The 17,455-nt window shown below is 41.3% G+C and overlaps 2 protein-coding genes across 2 annotated transcripts; one reads left to right on the forward strand and one right to left on the reverse strand.

The window, feature by feature from the left end:
- Positions 1–362: 362 nt before the first annotated feature.
- neto2b (neuropilin (NRP) and tolloid (TLL)-like 2b) lies at positions 363–6,996 on the forward strand. Its single transcript, XM_071911466.2, has 12 exons — positions 363–378; positions 2,084–2,140; positions 2,635–2,793; positions 2,920–3,168; positions 3,497–3,544; positions 3,753–3,880; positions 4,590–4,691; positions 4,909–5,035; positions 5,465–5,578; positions 6,115–6,245; positions 6,360–6,452; positions 6,547–6,996. Exons 1-12 carry the CDS (start codon positions 363–365, stop codon positions 6,994–6,996), a joined length of 1,674 nt encoding a protein of 557 aa, XP_071767567.1.
- Positions 6,997–10,850: 3,854 nt separating this feature from the next.
- Positions 10,851–16,977, reverse strand: LOC139921287 (transmembrane protein 116). Its single transcript, XM_071911494.2, has 12 exons — positions 16,793–16,977; positions 16,616–16,659; positions 15,451–15,514; positions 14,362–14,496; positions 12,838–12,942; positions 12,668–12,717; positions 12,384–12,509; positions 12,224–12,269; positions 12,043–12,114; positions 11,727–11,880; positions 11,532–11,614; positions 10,851–11,442 (listed from the first exon to the last, which is right to left on the reverse strand). Exons 1-12 carry the CDS (start codon positions 16,823–16,825, stop codon positions 11,290–11,292), a joined length of 1,065 nt encoding a protein of 354 aa, XP_071767595.2. The 5' UTR covers positions 16,826–16,977; the 3' UTR covers positions 10,851–11,289.
- Positions 16,978–17,455: the final 478 nt, after the last annotated feature.

Below are 17,455 nucleotides of genomic sequence, written 5' to 3' on the forward strand. Positions count from 1 at the left end.
AGCTCTCTTTCCCAGAAGCGTCTCTCTCATCTTGACCCATGGGATTAGGACGGAAAGGGGAAAGTTGGATTTACAGTTCAGTGATTCTGGCACGCGCTGATATGGGCAGAGAGGTGTGACAGACACACAACTTTGAACTCAAAAGCCAACAAGCGGAGAGGATGCATGTAGGTGAGTGTGACCATCCATATTCCCATGATTAGGGTGTTTTATGAAATTAGGCCTATGCTGTGTGTGTGTGTGTGTGTGTGTGTGTGTGTGTGTGCGTGTGAAGGAGAGAGAGAGAGAGAGAGAGAGAGAGGGGGGTCAGGGTTAGAGAGACGGGGGTTTCGATCTCCTCCATCCATGTGCAGATTTTCGAAATGTCTGATGCGGATGGTATTTGCAGAACAGACTGCTGACATTTGTTTAGTGCACAAACTTCATAAATTGTGTAGCCTGCATGTTGACCGATATTGTCAGGTGACCAAAGGGCATGTTTTGATTCTCCGTGCGTAAAAGGATGGGGATGCCAGTTTCATATTTTTTTGTGTGTGAAGAATATAGGCCTACTATATGTTCACAAAGCAACTAATTAGTCACCATCCTATATTCATTACTCAAATCCAATAAAAATTGTTCATCGGACTGAAAGTCGCAGTTGCAAAGATTAGACATGGAGACAAAACCAAAATACATCACGCCAAACGTCGACCCTACATGCGGGGAAACACTCGTGTGGAATGATGAACTCCGTTGCTTTTTATAGCTCCTTTTAGAAGACAAGAAAATATTTTTTTTTAAAAATCTGTGTAACTCGGCTGTGCTGCGCTTTGTTTTGAGATGATGGCAATCCCAGTTAATTGCCTTGCGTTTCATGGTGCTGAAGTGACAGCTCCGACTTGCGCTACACCAAAGACTCTCTCTCTCTCTCTCTCTCTCTCTCTCTCTCTCTCTCTCTCTCTCTCTCTCTCTCTCTCTCCCTCTCTCTCTCTCTTCAAGCCAATTCACTCTGCCTTTTTGACATCAAAGTAAAGAACAATATTGCCAAAGCACCAACATAAAAGATCACCATTTTTGACATGAAATCCCTTTCCTCCTTGCATCAGCGCGTGGGGGCTCAGCGCCTGGGCAGCGGGGGATTTGGGTTGCTGCGCCTTCAGTTCCTCCACCACACAGACTGAATATCACTCGTCTCTGTGGAAGGTTTATGTTACATCCCAGTTTCCACTCCTCGCCTTCAGTTCTTGGAGAGAAGTAATATATTTTGCTGCAGTACTTTTACATTTGGTTGATTTCTCCAAATGAATAGGGAAGTTTCTGAATGTCTGGTTTCTGAGTCATTGTAGATCTTGTTTACGCTTGGAAAAACATCTCTCTTAAAGCTTTACTTAGGACAGGAGGTCTCTCTCTCTCTCTCTCCATCCCTCGTTCTCTCACCACTCTCCCCGAGCAGCAAATAGAGCGAACATGTACTGCACACACTGCCTGTACAAACTGCTGTTTTGTGTCTTGCAGTTTGTCAGTGGATGCTCACAGTCTCTGATATACCAACATCGATATGCCGCTTTGGTGGAAATTCAAAACAAAGTTTAATGGCCTAGAGCCTTTAGTCTAGATTCTATATTTAACTCATATTTTAAGTAATAAGCACAAAACAGTCACAAGATATGAGCTCATGGCACTGAGTCTATTTTTTAAATGCACCGTTAGGCATCCAGGCGCGGCATCATTGCAGACAGCAGACTGTCAAGGCACAGCAGCAGCCTACACCGCCTCACCAACTATGACAGTCTGGTAAAGCGTGGGAATCAACTCTCGTCCGCTCTGCTGCTTATAAGCATCAAAACGTAAACAGAGGAGAAGCAAAAATAGGATAATGGGCTCAGCAAGCAGATGGTGGAAGCAACATCAAGCTTTTGAACTCCACTCTCCTGCTATGTACATTCAGGGAATCAGGAGAGTGTGGAGAGACAACAAATCCTGCTGAGATTTCTCCCCTTCTTCCATCCCTTTATTCTATTGTCGCCCCACTCACACACTTTTGGTTTCATTCCCTTTGCCCTGACTATGTTCATTACCTCCTTCTCTTTGTTTTTTGTAGTCTGGATATTTTTCATATTCATCGAGGAGGGATTTGCTTTGGCACAAAAGACTAAAGGTAGGTTCCTCACTGCGGTGTTTTAAATCATCAAGACACATAAATTGATTAGAGATTAAATGGCATTATGATGATTATGATTCACTATGAATGAAAAGTGCAATACAAATAAAATGCATTATTATTATTATTATTATTATTATTATGTTCTTTGCTCCATTAGGTGTAAAATTATATTGGTGTCTCAGGTGTAGATGGTCTTCGTGTTCATATGAAAAACACCTGATTGCCTCCCCAAATACAGTATGTCATGTAAAGAGATGGATCATGGCCTCTCGTGCTGGAACATGCAAAATGTAAAAATGTAAAAAAAAAAAAATTATCTTTTCTCTGTTCTCATTCTTTTACATTTTAGATACATTTCAACTATCTAACTCCATTGTTTCCAAGACACCAGCAGCTTTTATTTTTTAAGGACAGTGCAGCGCTTTTTGTATCTTCTCTTCTACAGCATGTCATGTCATTTCTCGGTGGATTGTCATTTTTACACGCAGATGCGGGTGCAGGACCCAAAGGTGTTAAGCCTACTTCGCGGCCCCGGCATCCTCGTCACTGTGGCAACTGGGTGCGAAACACAGATGGGGGAATCTTCAGCTCCCCAAACTACCCCAACACGTACCCTCCCAACAAGGAGTGCCTGTACATACTGGAAGGTAACCAACACACACACATCTGAGCCTGCTAAGTACATGTTCTGATTGTGTTAGATCCCTTTCAATGAATAAACTCTCTATATTTTTGTGTCTTTCCTGCCCACTCACCACCCCTTCTCCCCTCAGCTCTCCCCCGTCAGAGGATAGAGCTGCTGTTTGATGAGACCTTCTACATCGAGGCGTCATTTGAGTGTCGTTTCGACCACATCGAGGTGCGGGACGGCCCTTTCAGCTTCTCGCCGCTCATCAACCGCTTCTGCGGCTCGGCCAGTCCGGGACTCGTGCTCTCCAGCGGACGCTTCGTGTGGATCCGCTTCTTCAGTGACGAGGAGCTGGAGGGGACTGGCTTCCAGGTCCAGTACAGCTTTACTGCGGGTAATAATAATAAAAAGGTGGTACTTTATTGATCCCCCCGTAAGGCGGTGCTCTCTTCGCTTTCCCCCCCTTTTCACACAGAAGTAAGAGAAAGTTCTGCAGTGTTTTTCTCAAGGACACTTCAGCAGGACAGGGGCTTGACTCCAGGTCCTCGACTCCAGGTCCTCCAGTTTAAGTGTTGTCTCCTTTCTCACTGCATCTCCCTGGTATTCACTGAATGTTCACCTAGTCTGCTCAAATATACCTTCATTCAAATGCCTTTTTACTGTTGCTGGTGAAATTCCTGATTGTTTGATGCCAATCTCTGTCTTCCTCATTTCCTCCAAAGACCCTGAATTTCATCTGCACGTGGGAGGACTCTTAAATCCTATCCCAGGTATTGCAACCACATAGCTCAGCCCACTAATGTCTGAACTACATTTTTAGATTTATATGTGATGTGTTGTCAAGGCAGCGTAACTACAAAATCAGTTTCTTTTCATCCCTCCTTCTCCTTTTCTCTCCTACATTTCCCCTTTCTGTGCCTCTTTGCTCTTTCCTCCCCTGTCGCTGTGTGTGTGTGTGTGTGTGTGTGTGTGTGTCAGAGTGTCAGTTTGAGCTGACTGGGGCTGATGGGGTGATCCGTTCCAGTCAGGTGGAGGAGGAGTACAAAGTGAGACCGGACCAGGCGGTGGACTGCATCTGGACGATACGCGCCCCAACAAACAACAGGGTGTGGCGTTACATTTTACATTTTTTATATTTTAGGTGTTTAGCTGATTCTCCTTGCAATAAGCACAGCAGTAGAAAAAGCTTAAACTCCCAGATCACCAAAATTACAAGCAGCAAATGGTGAGGTGTGCTTGGGTCAGAGTGATTACAGAATGATCATATAAGAGAGAAGTGCTAAGAAAAGAAATACAAAAGTTAAGGAGAGAGATAGAAGGGATTTTTTTTTCAGAATAGATATAATAGACATAATAGAGTAGAGGAGAGGGGGCATGATTCAATGGGAACAAGATGACACAAGGTATTTGAAAAGATGAGTTTTCAGCCTGTGGCACATTTTGCATTCTCCTCTCTGTGCTCTTTATCCCCCTCCAGATCTGTTTGTGCCGTAGTTGTGAAGACACATGTGGATTTTAAATTCATATCACAAAAAGCTTAAATAAATACATCTTCTATTATCAAACAGTCAATGGGAATACATCCATAGCCTAACATATGTATAATTCTTAAGCACACATATGCATCTATAGTCCAACAGTCTACATAAGTAGACTACACATAATGCTGGCTTGAAATGATTTGTGTCTGATCCCTTAATGCAATGATCCCTTTAAACTGGGACCTTTCTATCTTCTCATGGTAAAACAAATATAATATACTGCACTGCATAAAAACTAAACAAAATGTATATCCCTCCTCTTTAATTTTTCCAGATCTACCTGCGATTCTTGGAATACCAGATGGAAAACTCAAATGAATGTAAGAAGAACTTTGTGGCGGTGTATGATGGTAGTAATGCCATTGAGGACCTAAAGGTAACCAGGCTGGCTGATTGATTGATTGATTGTAAGCTACTTGTTCAGATGATGTTGTAAATGATACTCCATTTCTGCATCCTTTAACTTTCTTTCCTTACCATGCATGCATCTATTTAATATATACTGTAAATATAGCAACTGGACTACAGCACATGGCCTCCAAGAGACAGCACACCAATTAGTATAACAGAAAATGGTGTGTGGTCTCTTGCAGGCCAAGTTCTGTAGCACAGTTGCTAATGACATCATGTTGGACACTGGCGTGGGAGTGGTGAGGATGTGGGCTGACGAGACGAGCCGCCTCAGCCGCTTCCGGATGCTGTTCACCTCTTTCGAAGACCGTGAGTTTGTCTTCCAGATTGTTCCTCTTTACCTCTGTCATTTTACCTTTCATCAATGTTATTATCCATTGTCATTTTCCATGGTATCGGCTGTGACAGGGCAACTACTTTGCTTAAATATACTGTATGATTGCAAACATATTTGTAATAGCGCCCTCCTGTGGCTGCCATTCAACACGACAGCTTTTCCAAGTGAGTGAATCTACCTTGGTCGTCATTGTAGAAGTTCCTCCTGCACCTTCCTGCTTTTAAAACTGTAGGGTTTTCCAGGGTAGTTTTAGAGGGTAGAGCAATAGTACAGCAGTAATGCAACAAGCATTTAAAATATAAAATGGGACTTCTATATGACAACTCTGACCAAGACACAATTAATTTTCCCTCTGCTGGCAATGACTTTGGTTGAATTGTGAGCCTGTGTTTGTTTTTCAGCTCCCTGTGCAGGCAGTGCGTTCTTCTGCCACAGTAACATGTGCATCAACACTTCTCTGGTGTGCAACGGCATACAGAATTGTGTCTTTCCCTGGGATGAAAGCAACTGTAAAGGTAATTGTACCGTGGCAATCTGTCATTCTTCCATTAATAATCTTGTTGTGTTGTGCTGTGCTGTGTTACATTGTGTCACGTCACGTCACGTCACGTTACGTCACGTTACGTCACACTCTCTCCACCCTTTTTGTCAAACATCATGCAGCATGCCCTCTATGTAAGCATTCGCCCTAATTATAGCACAAAGAACAGTTACATCAAATATCACATATTGGTAAGTGTTAGATAATACCGAACATCTTCTCAATATTTCCTCTTGGCTGGAACATCATGATCGCATCATCTTTGAGGCTTTTCCAACTAAAAGGCCGTTGAGGCGTTTTGGCTGTTAAGTGGCTGTTGAGTACCTCTTCAATTGATTAAGATGGCTGTAAATCAATGCTTTGGCTTTTAGTGAAGGAGGATCTGAAGTGTTCCTGGCAAAGACAAGGTTACTCCGTCATGAGAGGGATGGCAAGGGGTGAATGACTGATGTACTCTCGGTATCTCTCTCTCTCTCTCTCTCTCTCTCTCTCATCGTTTCCTTCATCCAGAAAAGAAGAGCAAAGGTGTTTTCCACCAGATCACAAAGACTCATGGGACAATAATCGGTGTGTCTACAGGAGTGGTTCTGCTGCTCCTCATCGTCTCCATCTTGGTGCAGGTCAAACAGCCGCGCAAAAAGGTAATTCAGACAAGTCACATTAAATTATTTGGTATCATGCCACAAAACCCTGGCTTTAAGCTTTTAAAAAATAATTACCTATTTCATCAAGTGTATTTCAATCCTATTTCCAAGGTCTTGATACGTAAGAATAACCTGTTCCACCGGGCTGACTTCCAGGAGGTGTTTGACCCTCCTCACTATGAACTCTTTACTCTCAGAGACAAGGTTAGTTTCATTATGTCTATACATTATTGTTTATACATGATGGTTCTATGCCATGTGCAGAAATTATACATAATGTAATCTGCATCCTTTTTAGGAGATGACTGGGGACCTGGGAGAGCTGTCGGAGGAGCTACAGTCTCTGCAGGCCCTCAGGCGCTCCTCATCAGCCTCACGCTGCATCCATGAACACCACTGCGGCTCCCAGGCCTCCGTCAACTCCATCAAGCCCGGCCGAGGTGTAGCTGCCATGGGCATGGGATCCATGGAGCTTCCCCAGTTTAGAGGGGACTTCCAGAGCGCCTTACCTCCCTTCCGCGGCTTGAACAGCAGTCTGCGGAAGAAGAGCTGGCCTAGTATGAAGCCAGGCCGAATGGAGGGGCATCATGGGATGGGGGATAGGGGAGTAGGGCGGCAGGATAGAGTGATGGAAGAGGAAGAAGAGGAGGAGGAGGATGGAAGGTATGATGTGTATGTGCGCAGAGCAGGAAGTAGAAGAGGGAACTGTGAAATGGCCCAACAGAGATCCTTGTCCATGGACTTCTGAAAAGAAAAGTTGCACAAGGACAACACAGTAACTACTGAAGCAACAACAGTAAGTGTTTTTTAGTGAAACAAACTTTCCATAGACTATGCCAAAATGTATTGGCAGAACGATGCACATTTACAGGAAAGAGAAAGAAGAGGGGAGACTCCTTATCCACTACACTGACTCTCATCTAACACCTCAGAGAGGATCTGTGTCTCACAAGCCCTTTTTGTAACAATAATAATGTAATACATTATTGATCCCCACAGGGAAATTTCTCTCTTTAGCTACAGAGCAGAAGCTTTTCAGATGCTTTTCGACATGGGGGCTTGAACCCAGGCCTTCCAGTTAAAGGACGGTCTGTTGCTGTTAATTTTTTTGAGTGGGCTTCAAAACATTTCCTTAAACACAATTCAGCTCTTGCAATATAGCTCTCAATAGAATTTTCACATCAGTATAAAACTCGAGATGAAACTGGAGACAGACAATAATGTTGTGTGATTTTCTTGTTATCTATGTATTTTGTAAAATAGCTTTTATTGAAAGGCATACAGATTTTACTTTTCCATGATTCATACTCATTACCCCAAAAATGTTTTGGATCAGTGCTTACATTCTGAATGGATGCTTTAAGAGAAAGAGTGATACCATGCAAAGGGAGCAGTGATGAAAACCCATGATGAAATCGGGGGAGGGACTATGAATCAGCCCCAGTCCGTCCATTTGTCCGTCTGTCCGATTCCTCTGATTGGACTTTGGGGAATGATGTGTCTCTTTGCTCCATTCCGGCATTTTCAAAATTACACTGAGTGGCCTAAGGGGGGCGCTACAATGTTCTTTAATTGTCTGTCACGCACAATATCTCAGACGCTGCTGATTGGAATTCACAAAACTTAAAGAGTAACTAAAACCCAAACCCAAATCTGTGTAAAGCCTGACATCTAATGGTAGCATGCTACTGAAATTGCCAGCTGTCATAGGCTGATCTTTGGTGCCAGGTGATGTCACTACTCTATAGAAGATGTAAGCCTTTACACAGATTGGGGTTTGGGATTTAGTTACTCTTGAAGGGAATAATGTGTCTTATTCCTCCATTCTGGCATTTTTTAAATTGCACTGATGTGCCTAAGGTGGCCACTACGTTTGTTTACTTGTTGGATTTTGCTGAAACTTGGGGGAATGATCTCACCACTGCTTTCTCATATGTTCAAAATGACATTAATCAGCCCAGTGGGGGCGCTACATCATTTGCTCGCTCATCATGTGTCACATGCAATATCTCACACACCACTGATCAGATTTTTACTAAACTGTATTAAAGACTAAATGTCTAGATTTCTGTCTCATTTGTTCAGGTGAGGAAAGTCCTCACCTTGTCTACCCACATGAGTGGCAGTTTTAACACCTGATGTGAAATTCCCATTGGCAGTTGTGCGGTCACCCGTCCTTCCCAGGCATTAGTTGGTATTTTTGCAAGGCTTCTTCTAAAAGGTGTGTCACTCTGGCATGCTGGTAGGAATGCCCCTCATGAAAGAGAGAGGCAGGAGTGAACAACTAGTGTATGATACTGTATAGCCAGCTTTATAGACACCAAAAGTACCAAACTGTTGACACACTTATTGTTGTGTAATTATTAACTTTTGAAATAATACATTTATGTCAGTTTGTTTCATTTTCTTTTGTAATGGACAGATTGGATATGACTGTTTAGCAGAGGTCAAATTACCTAATGGAGAGGAGACAACAAACTATGGATTATGGGCTGTTCATCAACACTGCCAATATTGAGAAAACATAACAAAACAGAGACTTAGAATATAAATGTAAAATGGAACAGTGTAACTGTCAGAAATGACCTTAACACACAGGTTGAACTGAGTGTGTCAGAATGGAAAGGTTCCTGATATTAGTTTCTACTCATTGTATTATAGGAGAATTTCTATTTATTGAACAATAGTTTTCTGTATGTACAGCTTTGATAGATGACAATAATAGGTTATTGTTTACATACAGTCTGGCAATGATGGCATTGCAACATTGCAATATTTGCTATAATATGTGTAAGGTGTTCCTATTCTGCAATTTGACAATACTAAACTATTTCTGAAATTCCTGAGAATATACAGTATGTATTACCTTGGAGCTGCTTTGCTCAAACTGGCACGGCTCTGTGTTCAGCGTGCCAAACTAGTTAGATAACCTCAGCGCTGGGGTGTAGGACACATTTGGAAATCCAGTCATATCTAAGCCACAGCCTCGCAGTTTAGTCAGCGAATGCGTAGGGATCATTAATCATATTCATAAAACTCACTGGGAGCATAATTAATGGAGCAGTTATGCGCACACAGACTAACAAATGAGCAGGCCTACCTGTTGCTTCCTGTTGGCGCTGTTGATGCCAGTAAGGCCTGTCACGTTTATTATCTTATTTGACCTAGTTCAATTTGATATGATCAGGAATAAACATTACAAGGTTACTCAAACAATAAGGCGTGGCCTGGTTGGGTCCTTTTTACCTATGACCGAAAAAGAAAAAAATAAATAACATTGTCACCTTGCAGCTGGTTAATACTTTAAATGGGTCATTCATGCTGACTTTTGTATTTTGCCGTCCAAATGCTTTCTTAAATTGGCCTTAACCTGGAAAGTAGGACATTAATCACACATACACCATCACACACTTTCTAAATCTTTAACTTACCTATGTACATTCGCTGAGTATGCATGTCCCTTTTTCAGCACCCTGATGCACACTATTATTTCTACCACATGCTATCTATGAATAGGTGTTATATCTGGGACGCCTCAGATGGTGGACTGCTCAAAGGGGATTGAATTTAGGTCAATTGGTGATGCATTAGGCTATTCATGAGAGAAAAATGACTCAACAATTTGGATCTTGAAGGGTATTCATACATTGTGTCATTGTGTGGTTTTCATTATTCTTAGCTCAATTTAATTTGAATTGAACACAGTGGGAGAAATACAGCTGTACAGAATAGATTAGACCTATTTTCTATATAGCAAAAAAAATTGTCAGATATAACAGATCATGACATGCCTTTTCTGATAGTGTTATTCCTGACAAATACAATCAATACGATTGGTGCATTTGTTAGTTTGCTCTGCTACAAGCCTTATGTTCCTGTTATTATCCAAAAATATTCCAAGCAGGTGACTGTGTGGCCCTAAGCAAAGGAACTGTGCATAGTCAGAACCAAACGTCTTTAGATAAACTGAAGATAAGATTGCTTTACAGTAGATGTAGCCTGGGTGGGTCAGGTGATCGCTTACATAAGAGCCAACCTACACCTGCCCCCGCTGCCACCTGTCAACCATTGGAATAGAGAGTCCAATGCAGCGTGCACGCCACTCGAACTACTGCTGCACCTACAGAGTTACACGTGCTTACACATTACAGTGGGGTTGGGAATACTATGACATAATGGTGTGTGTGAAAGCCAGCGTGTGTGTGTGTGTGTGTGACCTCAGCTTCATAACCTCACTCACTCTTATTTTTTTACAAGATGCTTTAAAATTGGCGTTCCCTAGACATGACAGAGCAGACAGTATGTTCTTTCTCATGTCTGTCACAGCTCAGCATTCCTTACTCTTCCAACACATACATAACTTTAAGATTGAACTCTGTGTCTTCACAAGGGGACACAAGTTCATCAAGTGACAGAACATTAAGAGCAAAGTATGCCGGCCTGGCAGGTTTTCCCTCATTCTAGCCTTGAACTAAAGAGTGCTGAAGGACAGCTGTACAACAGGGGGATACTAAAGAAGAACTGGTTGTAAGGCTGTTTATTGAACAGTATAAATATATATAACAAAACATAATAAAACTAAAAAACTAAAATAATCACACTATACAGCAATACAGTAAAAATGAACTAAATGTAATTAGGACGATCTAAATCTTAGTGGATACAGTACAGTAATAGTTTGCATATAAATACAAATTTAAACAAAGTGCTTCTTTCCTCAGTAATACTAAAAAGTATGCCACTATATACTTAATCATTAATTTGCGCACTGTGAAGACAAAATCAGCAGCTGCAATTAACAGCAGTGCATCAGTCATTGCTTTGGTGAACAGTCGATCTGTTTCCTTCATCCCTTTCTGTCTCATCTTCACTCCTCCAGCGAGAACATAAAGTTCTTCCATGTTTAGATCGAATGTCAGCACTATATTCCCAGAGTTAGAGTTAGAACGTGTGCAGGGGGAGTCGGTCTTCCTCGGGCCAGAGTCTTTGTCCCACAGCACAGTAATGTCTCTCAATGTGCTGAGGGGTCATGAGTCAAGAATCAAGATGTGGTCCTCAGCGATTCTTCGAAGTAGGCTTGGCGGTTGTGTGCCATCAGCGGCGTGTTTTCCCCCAGAACCGCCTCCGTGAAGTTGGGCCGACTCCAGGCGTAAACCATGCTGTTCAGGAAGCCTTGCAGAGACACAGTGGCCGCCTGAAACACACAAGAGTAATGCTATAGCTCGCAACTCAATCAATTTTCAATTATCATTTGAAATCAGGTGTTGTTCTTCTGAAGCATACCTGTAGGATATAAAAGCCAAACAGACTGTGCTGTTGAAGTGTGGTCCATGCAGTGACAGTAGCTAGGACGACGAGGACAAGAGCTACAGGGAGGAAGGAATACAGGAGATCAATCTGATGCTAATGTAAAGTAGATGAAACTGAATTACATAAGCAAGCACATGTGTGTGTCCGTGTGTGTGTGCTTGTTTGTACCTGGTGCCCAACAGAACAAGATGACCATCACCATATTACGTGCTGTGGATAACACTCTTTTGAGTCTCCTTCTTGAACGTGCGTCTCCCTCCACAGCAAACAGTCCCTCCTGCTCCTGCCTTTGATACCACCTGCCAACTTTAGAGTAAATGACCTGCAATGGGAACCACAGGAATAATTTCAGTCTGTGTCCAACACATGCAAATAAAACAGCATAACCTTCATCTGAAATGGTAATACTTCTACAAAAAAATAGCTGTATTTATACAGACCTTTAAGCAAAGTTATAAGACAAAACAGTAAATCAAAAACTTACCGAGCAAGACAACAGCACCGGTATCACAACGATGAAGAGAAAAACTCGGATGAAGGTGTCATGGACTATCTCCTGGGGAGGAAAAAATAATCATGTTAACACTGATGCGTTTACATCATACGACTGTCCTGTTTCTTGCATTGCTCATGAGTTGAAGCTGCCTTGCATTTCTTCTACTCACAGCATCCGAGCAGGGATCGCTCCAGATGTGCAGGAACAGAATACAGCTGGGAAAACACACAATTAAAAAGGTCAGGAGATAAGGGAACTTTTCACAATTTTATTCAGAGTGACTGCTTATGAATACAAAAATTCCAAGATGTCGAGGGTTGCATGTTCACCTGGTGCAGTATTTGCTATCGTCAACAACAATCTCCTTTACTGATCCGTCATTGGTCGGAAACAGCAAAGCTTCTTTCATGTAGGGAGTGAGCACATATGCTAAGTACACTGCAATGGGTATCAACCTGTGATATTAAACAGAGAGAGAGAGAGAGAGAGAGAGAGAGAGAGATAGAAAGAGAGATAGAAAGATTCAAATTGTGCACCCAGGCATACACAAGACTGGAAACGTAGTTAAACGAATGAATTACAACGTTTAAAGAGAGTCGGTTAACATACTTACCACACAATGGCGTATACAGGTACAGCTACTATTCTCCTTCTACACTGGCTCTGTAAAGCAAGACAGAGGGGGAAAAAGGGAGTGGGAAATAGTTACTGAATCAGGCATGGCAGTTTTTCCACATATGATAATGATGAACAAATGATGACAAGATGGACGTGGGTCCTCACCTGTTCCAGCTCATCCTCTCCCGGTCTTGCTCTCCATCCTTGATTAGTGTTCTTGGATTTCCACGCATAAACCGCCACCAGTAGAAATGAAATCAAATAAAATGTCTGGAATAGAAAAAGTGCATACACACGCGCATACACAAACACACGCACACACACACACACACACACACACACACACACACACACAGAAACAGCAGTCAACATACAGTAACTTTGCTTTAGAGTGCTCAAACTCACTGCTCTACAAAAAAGTTGCTTTATGACAAGATGTGCGAGGAGCAGTGAACCCACAGATTTTCTCATCCATACCATAAATATGAGGAACAACTTTTAGCTCAACTTTCAAGTGTACATTCCAAAATTAATGACATTGTGGTATTGTAGCCCTTTAGCATGTCTATGGGCTAATATCACCATACATATTGTCCATATCTTGTTTGTGTGATTTTGTTATCCTGGGTTCCATAAACAGGTTCTAGGCACTAAATACTTCATTGAAGTGCATTGATTTTGTATTCAAACGAAGCAATAAATGCACATTAAATATGAAGGAAATTCCTCTTTTCAGAGATGGGGTCACCTCACTTTCAGTTCTGTCATTTAAATTGAAATAGCATATAATCTACAAATGACAGAATTTTCACTTACAGTTATTTCTGCTTAGATCAAATATTGAAATGGAAAGTTTTTTCATATCTGTATATTGAAAAATATCCACTACCTGAACTGACTGAAATTGAGTAACTCAAACTTTTTTTTCCTACATCACATTCTTTTCTATGTTTGCTTTATTTGTACTGTTGTATTGTACACTGATAAGAATCTGCACTCCTCTGAACTCCTGCAAAATATAATGCAAATCTAGAAGATGGAAGATTTAAATCACACTAGGCTTACAGGAATATTTTAATACTTTTATTTCCTAACATTTGAAAACTGTATATTTTAATGAAATATGCAGCTTCACCTCTGAATGAACAACACAGTGGCCTTTGCATGACTGAAGCCGTGACGCAGCAAAACTGCCCCCAGCTTTGCTTTATAGATGCAACATAAAGCAATACAAGGTTCTGCCTTATTTTATTGCTAGAGTGACATAGCACAGTGACTCCTGCAATGAGCATCTGTGATGTGATGAGATACTGACACAATAATATGACCGCCACCCCCGGGAACTACAGATACTTCAGCTGGCAAGTACCAAAAACTGCCAGGACCATAATAATAATATAATAATAAACTTTATTTATATAGCGCTTTTCTTAAACAGGGTTTACAAAGCGCTTTAGAGAGGAAGGAAGACTGGATAAAGTAGTAAAACAAGCCAGACAGTGGCCTTTCCCACCATGTCACCCGTGTCTCTCCCCTGCTCTGCATCCCCCTCATTTTTTAGCCTCGCTAAAGAAAATAAAACTTGAGAGTTGACTGCCTCCTCCGCTTGAAAAGATCTTGAGAAATGAGCCCACTCTTGGCGTCAGAGCTTTGTCATATGGTCTGTGAGACTGACTGTCTGTGCCTCACCAGTGACAGGGGCAGGGCCTGCTGACAGACGGCCACACTGCTGCTGAAGTTGCCGACTTTGTTCATAGCGCTGGTGAACATCAGGATCAGAGCGGCCAGGAGGTCTGCAAGGGCAAGCTGCATCAGGGGCTGCACCTGCACACACACACACACACACACACACACACACACACACACACACAAAGGCATCCCAGTTTACATGCATGTGCGTGTGCTTGCGTGTGTGTGTTTGTGTGTGCTGAGGCGTATGTGGGCATGTATGTGTGGATGGGCAAGGTTGGAGAAAATGAACATAATTATTTGTCTGTTTCAAAATCCCAGACTCAGAGGGGAAAGGATGTTCCTTGTCTTACTAGTCTGTGAAAGTCTGATATGCCTATGGGAGTATTTTATTTATTTTATTTTATTTATCCTTTATTTAGGGTTAAGTCATGTTGAGATTTGCATCACTTTTCAAGTTGGCCTTGGCCAAGAAAGGTGTATAAAAGAAAGGTAAAAATAATCAAGGAGAAAAGCACAATGGTAAAAACACATGAGAAAATAAAGACATAATAAATATGCTTCATCACATCAGTTAAAATCATGAGCACTCCATGGTAAGCAGGTCTCTAATGTGTTCTTTAAATTGATCAATTCCAATAAGAGAGTTTAGCTTCACATTTTTTTGTACGAGATTCTAAGAAAATGGAGCAGCATGGCTGAAGGCATGTTTTCCAAATTCAGCTCTTTTATTGGGAACATGATATGAAATATTCTCAATATAAGAACTGCATTTTGAAAGCATGCCTTCAGCTATGCTGCTCCATTTACTTAAAGCGGCACACAAATCAAGAAAAGGAAATTTCTTCTGTATCATTTTCATTTGTTTGTGTAAATGGTGTATTTTTTCTGTTGTGGTTCTGGTTTTGTTTGTGTGTTTCTTGTATAGTGTGATGTATTTTCAGCAGATTAAAGTAAAGAGAAGTACAAATTATACAGTAATGTCAAATATACTGCATATTATCCATTGTTATCCATACAAACACAAGCCCCCACACACACACATACACACACACACACACACACACACACATGCACAACTTGACTCACCTGTTCTTTCAGATGCCTCCATTTGACTATGGAAACCACCAGGACAGAGAAACTCCCGACCAAACTGCGGTTCACCAGAAATACCACAATTACCAGGAAATATTAGAAGAGCTGGTGCAAAATAGTATCAGCATTGCATTGTTTTCAGTCCTAGTCTTGAGCATGTGGATAAAACTTAACGTGAAGGAAAGCCATAGATTGCAATGTAAAGGTAAGTTGGCACCAAATCAAAAACACATCCAAGCCAAGTAGGATTTATTGCACAGCTCAGATTGTCTCAAGATAAGATAAGACTTTTCTGTCTGAAAGAAAATGTATTTCAGGCACATGTGACACCAGTTATATAAAAATCTGTTATAAAATAACAGATTTTATCATTAGGCTACATGATGTCATCTCTCCCCTTGGACAGCAATGTGTCTCTAAAGAAACTGACTGAAGGCAGGTATCTTGTCCAACTGCTGTACCTGGACATCAAAGCTGCTTTACACTTCAGAAAAAGAATATAGCCTTCTTCCCTATGAGCTGTTCTGACTCACATAAGGCTTCCGTACCCCCTCATTACATCTTACCCCACACTTACACCTGACTTTCCCCCCATTCTCTCCTTCACTTTCTCTTATCTTTTTACTTTCTTTATCACAGACGGGAAGACAGAGAGAGAAAGAGAGAGAGAGAGAGAGAGAGAGAGAGAGAGAGAGAGAGAGGGTGACAAAGTTCATTGGAGGGAGTTTTGAACTGAAGTTGTTAGCTACAACTATTCAGTGAGCAACAGGTCGGTGCTGAAAACTACATTCTGAGTAAGGGACATTGGTAGAAATATCCTGATGCAGGAGATCTATGAACACTATGAGGATCACAGACAGAAAACTTAAGCCTACAATATGTTAACACTGCTGCTGTGATTGTATACAGAACTTCTTCGTCACATGTTGCCCTACTGGTTTGACACACTTTTCAGCAATAAGAAAATTGTTGTTATATTATTAGCCCTATGACTACATTTTAAAACCTGTTTATATAACCATAAACATATTTAGAAAAGAGATTTTATAGATTTTATAACCAACGCTGTGAGATTTTATAACCAACAGCGTGGCGTGAACAGATAACCTGAATAATGGAGCATGTAAAATAAGAATGAAAGTATGAGGAAGCATATTACCTGGGAGTGAGAAACACTAAGTACACAGTAGAGAGAATGTCGATCTGAAAAACAGAATTCAAAAATGATTTAGGAGATGTATTATTTCACTCTTAATATTGTTATGGGTCAGCTGATGCATGTAAATAAACCTCTATTAATTTAAAATAAACATAAAACATAAAGTGTAGCGCCTACCTCATCCCTACTCAGTGTGCCATTGAACTCCATGGTAAATATCCAGTAATCCTTGGCAGCCTACTCTAAACTCTCTCTCTATTTCTGCGTGGCCCAACAACCTGTATCCATGATAGGCTTTTGTGAAAATGCGTCCTCTTAACAAAACACACCCTTTTCAAAAGTCTGCACCTTGGACTTGAGACGTCACGTGCTGTCTTCTAGTCTAGGTAAACTATTTTCACTCTACCTGCTGTGTGTGTGTGTGTGTGTGTGTGTGTGTGTGTAGGTGTAGGTGTGTGTGTGTGTGTGTGTGTGTTGGGTGACACGTGAGCATTTATGGATGGACACGTTTGGAGAGTATCACTGCAATAATTTCAACTGGTAATCCCCAGAGGCAACAAGGTTATTCCTTGTTTTACCAGTCTGTAAAAACCTGATATGGAAGTAAATTGGAATTTCTTATGTACCATTTGCATTTTAGCCTTCTCTTGGTTATTCCAACCTGGATTCCTACCAAACTAACAAAAGAACACACCCATACAGTATTATGTTTGCCCTGCTGCAATACTGAATTTTTCCATTCAGTAGCCTACAGCATTGTTTTTGTCTAGTTCACAGGCCAAGTTGTCAAATTTCTTAGATAATACAGCTAATTTGACAATATATGCACTTCTCAGAAGT

The sequence above is a fragment of the Centroberyx gerrardi genome, chromosome 4 (genome assembly GCF_048128805.1).
Source record: "Centroberyx gerrardi isolate f3 chromosome 4, fCenGer3.hap1.cur.20231027, whole genome shotgun sequence".
Taxonomy (NCBI): domain Eukaryota; kingdom Metazoa; phylum Chordata; class Actinopteri; order Beryciformes; family Berycidae; genus Centroberyx; species Centroberyx gerrardi.

Excerpts from the sequence above, each read along its gene's own strand:
- neto2b (XM_071911466.2), top strand. Across the intron at positions 2,141-2,634 it reads TTTGGCACAAAAGACTAAAG|ATGCGGGTGCAGGACCCAAA; the intron begins GTAGGTTCCTCA and ends TTTTACACGCAG. Across the intron at positions 4,692-4,908 it reads ATGCCATTGAGGACCTAAAG|GCCAAGTTCTGTAGCACAGT; the intron begins GTAACCAGGCTG and ends GGTCTCTTGCAG.
- LOC139921287 (XM_071911494.2), bottom strand. The coding sequence starts at position 16,825 with ATGGAGTTCAATGGCACACTGAGTAGGGATGAG. Across the intron at positions 11,881-12,042 it reads CGGTGCTGTTGTCTTGCTCG|GTCATTTACTCTAAAGTTGG; the intron begins GTAAGTTTTTGA and ends TTCCCATTGCAG. Across the intron at positions 11,615-11,726 it reads CTTGTTCTGTTGGGCACCAG|CTCTTGTCCTCGTCGTCCTA; the intron begins GTACAAACAAGC and ends TCCTCCCTGTAG.